Here is an 11,022-nt window from a genome sequence, read left to right on the forward strand (position 1 = left end):
TCATGATCTAGAAGTGCTCTTGGAATGCATTGCTATCTCACTACAATACACGATTACTGCTAACACAAGGCAGAACAGAGACAGCATTAACTTAAGTACAAAATAAGACAAACTATTAAGACACTACATGAGCACGGCTGTAGGAGAAGCTGGCACATGCACCGTATCAGCCCAGGGGACTGATGCAGACACAGAGCCTTCAGGTCCTCCAGAACAAGCAACAAAAGAAACAAAGAGAAGTTGCTCTAGGCCCTATCATATTTTAGCCTGGAGCAGCAAAAGAACTCTTTCTGCAGAGATCTGAGGAAGTAAAGCTTTACACAGGTATGTTGAATGTAGTTTTGTCCTTGCTTCACCCACATGAAAAAATACCTCCTGAAAAACCCTACAGTTGACTTCGCTAGCGATTCTTGAGTGAATTTAAATATGTGCAAATCTGCTGTTCAAAAACCATGAAGTGTTTCCTTTACAAAAGTGAATTCACATTTTATTTAATCTGTTTGTTTTTTCTTTCATCTTTATTGTATCTTGTTATACTACCAGCATGTAGCTGATATGTCATCATATACCTGTATTTCAACTTCAGAATTTTTGATAGATGATTTTTAAAAAGCTACTAAGCTCAGACATGAGTCTGAAGCAGTTCAACAGGCAAACGTGAAATGCCAGTTAAAAAGCAAGCCCAATAGGGTATCTAAATTAATGTGATATGCCTAAGAATTTCAAGAACTAATGCAGCTGACTGAAAAACATACTCTGAAACACTGAAATGCTTGAGTATGAAATGAACGCTAAAAATTCTCACAACGCAAAATAAAGTCAGTGAAAGGAATGTTTCTTAAGTAGACAAACTGCTATCAAAAAGTATGCCGTTAATTCAACCAGTATTTCCCCAATAACCGATACAGCTAGCAGACTTCCTTCACTGCAAGAAGATACATGTATGGTGCATGACAATGCAGATAAACTATGTTTTGAAAACTGATGCTTCTGCATAAGATCATAGTAAGCAGAGTCACACAGCCGAAATACAGTCCAGAAGAAAGATGAACTCTGTGCCATAAAAAGCCATGTGAGTTTATCACTACTACTCTTGCTTCGTTTTTAGAAATATAGGCCAAGGAGCTCCTCAAAGCCTACTGTGTGCCATGCTTTGGCCATCTGATCACGCCTAGGGTGTTTTCAAGCCATGGAAAAGACTTTAGCATAAGGCAGTGCTGGATACTCTCCATTTTCCCTTAGACATTCTGAGTAAAGAATCTAGCTCTACTTCAGTCAAAAGCAACAGCTGAACTCCCATGGATATGCAACACAAAGGAAGGATGTAAAAAACACAGATTAACCTACCAACATTATTAAATACACACAGCTGCCAAAACCAGGTTAATTACAGATTATTCCAATTCAGAGCTTTGTCATCATTTCTGCCTACCTAAATCTTCATCCAGCTTGGTCTTTGGTGGCTCCCACGGTGGCCTGGCTGCTTTGGCCTTTGCCTGTCGCTTTCCTAACTCCTCGTCAAACTTTTCATATAGATCTCGGAGCTTGCTTGTTCCTACCACAGTAGAGTCCCCCTGTTAATTAAAAAACAGAACAACAGAAGACAGTGTTGAAATAGGACATGAACGCAACATGTACCAGTGTTTCACAATGAAAAGCAAGAGGAAGGAAAAACAGATCTGTATAGCATGGAAATACTTGTTAAGGCTTTGGGATACCATTACATTGCTCCACCAGGTGCACCAGCAGAGAAATTACTTCATTTGCTGGTGCGCTATCCTCAAACCTTTAGCCTAATGAAGCAGAACTATGGCTAAGCATTGATTTTTAACAGGTTTAGATGAAAAAGGAAACCTGTGAAAGTATTTTGCAATTAAAAAGAATTTTATCACATGCAAACACATAACCCAGCTCATTCTGTCATTCTCCAAAAAAATCCCACAACTAACCACGACCACAAAACCCCCACAAAAACAGCCAGAAACCTTCCAGGTCTTCTATCACTACTCCACCAGCAAGCGCTATTGTCAAGCACAAAGAAACCTGACATCCTGCTTCTGTACAAAATTTCTCCAAGGTTGTGGGAACGTATGGTGCTTGAGGCATCTTTGCTTTAATAGAGCTATAATGGAAGAAAACCCACCCTTCCCTCCTGGAGACAAAAAAAAAAAAAAAAAAAGTACCCCTCTTCCATGCACCACTAATCTGAATGCAAAGAGTCAGAATAAACTGGTGAAAATAACAGAATACCACCAACAAATAATGCACTTAAGAGTGAAAAGACGGAGATGTTGGGAGAAGGATTAAATGACACAGAACATGATCCTGCTGAAGAGTTCACATTAATCAAGTAATCAAATAAAGGACAGTGTACAGCGATTTAGTAATGCAACAGTACAGTAACACAGAGTTCTCTCACAAACATACCACTTGATCCATAGGGTCATTTGAATAATAGCTTTCAGAATGGGTACAGCGAACCCAGACTGGCTTAAGTAATTCCTCATCTTCCTCTTCATTTTTTTCAGATGCATTCTCCTCTGATTCTTTGTCTTTGATAACAGTATAATTTTTCTCTTTGCTGGAGCCCTGGTTCTCAGACCACCTTTCTCTGTCCTCCTCCCATCGAGGTCTCTTTCTCTCCCTGCTTGGAGACCGGCTTAGAGGGAGAAAGCAAACAAAAGCAATTCTCTATTATTTTAACAATGGCAGTTTTATAATGAAAAACAAATAGTTTTCTTCAGATCAGGACATCATTCTACTATACATTACAGCAAAAATCAATTGCCTCTTCCTGCTTTTAACTTGCACCATAAAGAGTAAGTGCATGCATCACTGTGTAAGTGTGACCTACTAGAAAAAACTACTTAAGATTGAAAGTGCGTTTTTATTTTAAACTTTATTCAAGAATAAAAAAATACATGCTATTTTAGGATAAAATTCCTGCTTGTATTCTAGGTGATTTTAGTTTTAGATGTGCCAAAGTTGGAAACATCACTAAAACCTAAAAGTCATGTCACTCACAACTACAAGTTACAATATGAAGAAGTTTTAATACATAGATAATAAAAACTATTTGCATGAGAAAATAATTAGGGGTTCATTAAAAGGATTATACAGAAGCCAAACTGCTTGTGTTGCTCTAACTCTGGCACACCTTTGAACACCACAACCTGTGATATTCCCTATGTATTTCAAGAGCAATGCCTTCAAAAGCTTAATGCAGGAAAACTACTTTTTCTTTTTTTTTTATCTCATCTGCCTACAAAGCCAATAATGTTGCGTTGATTTCAACTATCCAAGATTCAGAAGGAAAGGGGCATCAATATAAAAAAGCCTCCTAAAAGATGACCTAAACATAGAATGACTTTAAATAATCTTGGCACTTTACAGACTGGAAGCAGATGTAGGAGGAAGTCTTTAGAACACAACAGTGAAGCCCTCTCTCCAGAGATTAATCCTATGTCTAACTCTACAAGGTCTTGAGATAGCTGATGTTTGCATGTATAAACAGATTGTTATAAATTTAAGACACATTTTCTCTGTGTTTCAAACCAGGCATATATGCAGATCTCCGTACATAAAACTCACGTGGATGCACAGAGCCTCAAACACACAAGAGGCTGAAGGTGACTTTCCTTACCTTCCTGCTCTCTTGTAATCTTTTTTGTAGGATCTGTCGGGTGATGGTGATCTTCTGCTGTCACGGTGCCTATGCCTCTCCCTCTCCCGCTCCCTTGGAGAGTTCAAAAGATAAGTTAAATGAGAAATCTGGCATTTCATATGTTCCACACCTGAAAGGAGCACAGAAGCAAGCTAAAATCATGTTATGCAAAACAACATACATGTGCTGACTGCTAAGAACCCTGATATTCTCAACGCAGACCTTCAAGAAATTTGTAAGAGGGAGTTCACCTATCTCCTCCACCTTTGTCATATCAATCTCAATATAATGGTTAATTCATACCATACAGAGGTAACTTCTATAAACTCACCACAGGACTTGTTACCATTCTTCCTCTTCTCCTGTTACAAATGGCAAAGGGTAATATTACCGTATCTTTAACCACTCGTAATGCCTCAAGGATAGGAAAGAAAACCTACTGCACGCACAATAGCTTTGTAAGCACAGCAGTCATTCAAGTATTTCAGGCAATCCCTCTCTTCCTGACAGCCACTTCAAGCATGCACAAAAAACCGACAGACACAGAAAACCTGCATCATGCTGAAACTATGAATCTCATCTACAATACTCAACTTGCATACATACATAAAGAACTTGACCAGCCAAACATATTTCTGGGGCAAAATAACTTTAAATTAACTGAAGGCTTAGAGAAGAGTGGCTGGAAAGCTGCCCAGCAGAGGACCTAGTAGTGGTGGTTGACATCCAGCTGAACATGAGCCAACAGCGTACCCAGGTGGCCAAAAAGGCCAACAGCATCCTGGCTTGTATCAGAAACAGCCTGGCCAGCAGGACCATGGAAGTGACCATCCCTACATACGCAGCTGCATGGTTTAACAGCCAGCAACTAAGCACCACGCAGCCACTTGCTAACTCCCTCTCAGTAGGACAGGCGAGAGAATCAGTAGAGTAGAAGTAAGAAAATCCACGAATTGAGATAAAAACAATTTAATCAGAAAAGGATGAAAATAATAATGATTATACAAATAATGCTGATAATCATAACAGAATTAAAATCTACAAAACAAGTGACGCACAATGCAACTTTCCACTGCTTGCCGACCGATGCCCAGCCAGTTCCTAAGCTGCAGCCCCCAACCAGTTTATATACAGAGCGTGATGTCCTATGGCATGGAATACCCCTTTGGCCAGTTTGGGTCAGCTGCCTTGGCTGCGTCCTCCCAACTTCTTATGCCCCTTCAGCCTTCTCACTAGTAGGGCCTAAGAAACTGAAAAGTCCTTGACTTGGTATAAACGCTACTTAACACACTGATGTTTTTATTCATTGCTATCAAAGTTATTCCCATACTAAATCCAAAATACAGCACTGTACCAGTCGCTAGGCAGAAAGTTAACTCTATCCCTGCTAAAACCAGGACATCGACACTGGTGAAGTTGCACCTCAAATACTGTGTTCAGTTTTGGGTCCCTCACTATACAAAAGACACTAAGCTGCTGGAGGGCATCCAAAGAACAAAGCCGGTGAAGGGTGTAGAGACCAAGTCTTAGGAGGAATGGCTGAGGGAACTGGGGCTGTTTGATCTGGAGAAAAGGAGGCTCAGGGGACACCTTATTGCTCTCTACAACTACCTGAAAGGAGGTTGTAGCAAAGTGGGTGTTGGTCTGTTCTCCCAAGTAACAAGTGACAGGACAAGAGAAACAGCCTCAAGTTGTGCCAGGCAATGTTTAGATTGGACATTAGGAAAAGTTTATTCACTGAAACATTATCGAGCACTGGAATCAGCTGCCCAGGGAAGTGATTAAGGCACCATCCCTGAAGGTACTTAAAAGACATGTAGATGTGGTGCTTAGGGATGCGGTTTAATGGTGGAGTTGGTAGTGCTAGGTTAACAGTGGGACTCAATCTTAAGGGTCTTTTCCAATCTAAATGATTCTCTGAAATTACTGTATACATGAGGCAGCAAAGATCACACAGGCAGCTTTCATATTATCATTTGTGTATCTGTCAAGTCTCCTAGTAAATGAGTCTGCTAGTACACAGGGAATTATAAATACATGCCTCAGGTGGTTTGGTGGGCTAAAAGAATGAATAAAGATTATTTATGAACATATATAGGTATGTTTCCACGTGCATAACTATAAACAGAATGCAAATTTACAAAGCATAGAATTCATATAAATTATCTATTGTTCTTCCCCATACCTGTTCGTCTTTCTCTGTGCCTTGCTCAAGCACGGATTTCTGTCTTTGGAGAGAACATATTCTACACCATCTGATCTGCTTGAGATGGATGCTGTGCAAAAAACACACTAAGGCCAGCAAACAGTTCTCTTTAAAATAAGCAGCTACACTGTCAAGTAGACCTGGAAGCTGTCGGACTCAGACAGTAATGCACAAATGTTTGAGAAAGAAGCTGCTTAAAATATACATTTTCAAAACTTGAAACTGAACTTCAAAATATAAAGAATAAATTATTAAATTATGTGGCAACTATTTGAGTCACCTACAAAGGGCAGAAAATTCCACAAGCGCTCATCATACAGAAAAGGCCAGTGTATTAATGCCAGCTGCATTCAGTTTTAGCAAAATTCTTTTATGGAAATCAAAGTAAACTGACTGAATGTGAGGTCTGGGTTGTTGTGGTGTTTTTCTTTTTTTAAATACAGCTGCCTGACATTCTGCAATTAAATCTCTGCATATCTAAATCAAAGTGGCTTCATGTCCACAGGCACTACATGTAAATTCATGTCCCACACATGACATGAGAAAGCTCAGAGCTTCTAAAATTAAGAGCACATGATCCAGGCACCCTGATAAATCCTTAAGTATTTAACTTTCCAGTATCTCTTTGAATATTGACCTAGGCATAAAAAAAGCCACCAAGAAAGCAAAACTAAGACATCTGAAAGATTTAACTGATGATGGTTTGCTCTAGAACACCATGTAGCAAATCGCATCAGGTCAGCTCGTAACTTGCAAACTGTTTGTGCCTATGAAGCAGACGGACAGAAACTTCACGATGCACCCAAAAATAAGCAGTCCACGCTCATCCATCTGAATTATGTCAACACAGCCTACAACTTGCCTATTTCTTTTAACTGGTGTATGCTAATTTTCACCTCAGTCCTCTTGACATTACAGGCTGGCTTGCCAAGGTTTTCATCCTGGAGAGGATCACACAGGCAGTTCTAAGCACCCACTGGGAGGTCTCTCAAAGCCTGCACATCTGCACTGGTCTCCCATGAGGATGGAAACACAGCAGTACAAAGAACTAGTGAAAAGCACATTGCAGTGAACACCTCACTGCGGCTATTAGATATATGCACCTATAAAAGTATAAGCCCTGCCCCCCCCCAAGTGCTGGTTCTCTACAGAATACAAAGGTTACTCAAAGTAAGACTGAATTCAAGTAACGCCTAGAACCCTAATTCTGGTAACTAAATCTTGAAATTTGAAGTGTTGGGACTTAACTGTTTGCAAGGCTCAACTCTGAGCAGTCCTTTGCACAAAGTTGTGCCAACTCTACTTTCATGCCACATGTGCCTAAGTTTTACAGTAAACACCCATGACAGTAGAGCACTACTCAGCAATCCACTGTTTTTAAAGAGCTTCTTTGCTTCTGGCTATGTCCATGGACAAGGGCAAAAAGTCTGACAGCTCACAAAGGTGAGGCAAAAGCAGTGTACCTGAAAGATGTCAAAACAGTAGCTCTTTCCAGACCTCAGTATTAGCTACCTCCCAGGCTAGAGGGGAAAAAAACAAGGATGAGGAAAGAACATTGATGCAAACAAATACTATGGGATAATGATGACAGCTCTCCCTCTGCAGGCAGAAAAAACCTCAAGTTACCTGTTACGCTCATAACTTCTGTGGTGAGGCGATATCCTTCCTCTGTCATAATCTGTCCGGTGCCGACTGCTTTCCTGCCTCCTCCTATCTGGGCTCCGGCCTCGATCCCGACGATCCCCATGGTTAGTGGACCGATGCCTGTCACTGTGGATGTGACTGTGTTCACGATGTCGGTGCTCGTCATAGTGCTTGCTCCTGTCCGGAGATCGTCGGTCACTTTGCGACTTCTCTCCCTGGTACTGACTGGTGTGGCGAAAATGGCTGCTGCCACCACTGCTGTTGGTAGCGCTGCTCTGAAAGGAGCCAGAGTTGTGCTGATAGCTATTGAAGTTAGGCGGTGGGAACGACTGCTGGGAATACCCTGCGGAGTACACAGGCTGGTAGTTGACTTGCTGTGGTATGACTGGTGGTGGGGGAGGATGTGGTACTGTGGGAGGAGGCATCATGTAAGGAAAGGTGCTTTGTCCAGCAGGAGCTCCTGGCACAGGAGTGTTGCTAGGATTTGGTACTGGTGGAGGAGCGGGAGGGAAGCATGGAGGCACTGGGAAGCTCTGCCTCATCTGGTGGTTTGGAAATGGTGGCCTCATGGGACACTGGCTGATGGGATTTTGCGTGGAAGGGGGCACTGGAGGAGGATAGGGCACAAAGTCTGGCCTGGGAGGCATGTAGCCAGTGGCTGGAGGATTTGAATATGTTGTTGGAGGGGCAGTTTGCTGGTCATACTGGTATTGTACAGAGGGCTGTTGTGGGTGAAGCTGCCGTAGGTTCTGAGGGCGGTAAGCCTGTGTTGAAGTTCTTGCTCCTGGTCCTCCCTGACCACGGGGACATCCTCGCCCAGAATGGAAAGACATGGCTCACCTTTAATGAGGAAAATAAAAGTCCATTGTAGGATGTCCAAAATGCATTTGCAGGTACTCCCAAAGCTCCGAAAGTACAGTTTCTGCAGAAAGGGTAAAGGATGTCCACTGACTTTCACTGGGAGCTTTGTGCTCCTCGGGCCCTAGAACCCAAACTAGACCATGCTCTCTGACTTAGGGCAATGTTAATTTCAACAACTAGCCAACGACAACTAGCCAAGGATATAAGCACCTCTACCTGTACTCACCAGACACTTTGATACAGAGCTTTCACATACCCCACACCAAAGAAACCACTCACTTTAACAACTGCAGTTGTCATCCAAAGTCCCACAATGAGGAGTCCTTTCTAGAAGATTATTCTAAACATCAAGTTACCTGGTCCAACAACTTATGTAAGTTTCAAATTATATAGTAGCCATTTACACTCACAACTGAGACCTCAATTTAGCGAAGGACTGAATTCACCAGATACTTCAAAGTATTTTAAGTTAGATTAGTGTATTTTTGTGGAATTAGTCTTACAGGTCACAGAAAAAAAATATTATGTAGTCTGTGCTGTTACTCCAATTTCATTGAAATAAATGGTCGTTGCTGTGTTCCGTCCCCCCCCCAAAAAATATCCCTCTGCTGCCTGCTTGGCCCTGTTACCTTTCCAGCAATTGCCACTGCCTCAAGCAGGCTTACACCTCGCTCAAAACTATTCACATATTTAATGTATTACATTAATCTTTATAAATGAAAAACACTATGTTTCATTAAAGTTAATTCTTTAATTACAATGTTAAGTTTCAAAAACCAGAAGAAAGGAAGAAACCATTTAAAATAAAATAAAAAAATAATTTTGATGTCTTGGCTGGAATGGACGGAGAGAAAAAAGTAAATATTTAAGCAGTCAAAGTAGTAAAATACATAGTCTTCCATAAGGGGGAGGGAGAAAGACACACGCATAATTGGAAAGATCACCAGATAAAGAAAACAAAGCCCCTCATTTACTGAGGCTTTGCTGATGCTGAAGTGCACACACAGAATATTCTCCCAGCTGCAACCAACACAACATGGCCAGCCTAGACTGCTCAGAGCACTACTTTCAGCTGCATTCTGGTGCCAGCGCTGCAAAAGACATAGCTTGCCAAGTTGACATAGTTGACAACTTCTGGTGAATGAGAGGGAGAAAGGAAAAGACATGAAGAGGGAAAGGACTGACATCAAGGAGGAGGAACCAAGGGGACCCCAAAGTCTCTACTTGTGCACTCAAGGCTTAGTGGAAGCCACAGGAATCTGTGACAGTGGCATTCATTCCCTCTCCAAAACAACCAACAGACCAAGTGAGAATCCCGCATTTTTAGGAGATCTACTTGTTCCTTCCTGTCAGCCTGTGCCTGCTCATTACCCTCCAACCTCGTAAAAGCCCTCAAAAAGAAAAGGATCTGGGGGGGGGCGGGAGACGACGGACAGAATGGGACAACACGGCCCCATTATTTTGGCTAGCAATAGTGCAACATTTTGTCATTATAATTCTAATCCACTGGATGGATTTCAGCTGAATCAATTCTGCTTTGGTTCTCCAGTCATGATCATACACAGCTCAGGCTTGTAACAGAAATCTGTTCTATACTGTGCTGTGCTGACATTTACATACGCATTTTATTTAAACTGGCTGCGCTAAACTCTTATTAGCTTAAATTAAAAGTACAGGCCACTGTACCAGGGTGCCTTGCCTTAAAGCACTTTTCCTTTTAACTTGTCACAGCATTCAAACAAAAGGTTTTGTTTATCAGCTCTCTCAAACAGAATCCCAAGACTTCCCCAACGACAGAGCACTGCTCTGGTTCTACCCCCTCAACTTCACTGCTTCCGAATACACAGAATCACAGCTGAAAAAAATACCAAAAGAAATACATGAAGTTATTTTGTACACCCAAATTATTTGAAAGCCCCCTCTGCTGCAAAGTTTGGTCCGATTAAATTTTCATTTAAATTTAAGTTCAAAAACACTGGAAAGGGCAAACTTTTCCCGTCACCCAGAAGACACCCAGAATTTATCGCGCTGACGGAAGCTGTGGCACGCAGAAGTACCAGAGGCTCCTTGGAAAACCACCGAGGAAACTTCTCTCCCTGCAGACACACAGCCGAGAGCAAGGGGGCACCGAGGCCCGGCCTCCTCCCACCGCCCCCCAGCGCTCCGTGCCGCCTCCCGCGGCCGCCGAGGGGCCGGCAGAGAACACAGCGAGGACAAACCCGGCCATGAGCGGCCCCCGCCGCACGGCCCCTCTCCCCACCCGCAGGGTCTCCCCAGCCGCAGCCCGGCGGCCGCGGGAGGAGCTGCCGGCAGGGGCCGCCTGGGCCCCGCCACCCCCCAGCACCGCGGAGCTCGTCAGCACCGGCGCCGCCGCGCCCCCCCCCCAACACACCCCCTCCCCGTGGACCTGCCCCGCCGCCCGCCCTGGCCACAAGCCCCCCGCAGAGAGCCGCGGCACCGCGGGCGGGGCGGAGCGGCCCAAGCGGAGCCCCCGCCCGCTCCGCGCCCCCCAGCAGGCAGCCGGGCACGCCGAGCCCACCTGGCGCCCCGCCGCCGCGGTTAGCCCGGCCCGCAGCGCCCCGGCTCCGGAAGAGGAAAGCGGTGGGAGGGCGCGCGGCCGGAAGCGCCGCCCGCCGGGAGGGAGGGG

General features: G+C 43.6%; 1 protein-coding gene across 2 annotated transcripts in view; it reads right to left on the bottom strand.

The window, feature by feature from the left end:
- Positions 1-10,969, bottom strand: part of DROSHA (drosha ribonuclease III) — an 80,432-nt gene extending 69,463 nt beyond the window's left edge. Inside the window, exons 1-5 of one of the 2 annotated variants that reach the window (XM_037380327.1) lie at positions 10,915-10,969; positions 7,497-8,354; positions 3,644-3,736; positions 2,428-2,659; positions 1,433-1,574 (exon numbers count right to left, since the gene is read on the bottom strand). In XM_037380327.1, coding sequence (XP_037236224.1) covers positions 1,433-1,574; positions 2,428-2,659; positions 3,644-3,736; positions 7,497-8,347 — 1,318 coding nt within the window. In that variant the 5' untranslated portion in view covers positions 8,348-8,354; positions 10,915-10,969. Of the gene's footprint in view, positions 1-1,432; positions 1,575-2,427; positions 2,660-3,643; positions 3,795-7,496; positions 8,355-10,914 lie in introns of those variants that run through there. The other variant, XM_037380328.1, reaches the window with a different exon arrangement.
- Positions 10,970-11,022: the final 53 nt, after the last annotated feature.

Source organism: Falco rusticolus, chromosome 3, assembly GCF_015220075.1.
Source record: "Falco rusticolus isolate bFalRus1 chromosome 3, bFalRus1.pri, whole genome shotgun sequence".
NCBI lineage: Eukaryota > Metazoa > Chordata > Aves > Falconiformes > Falconidae > Falco > Falco rusticolus.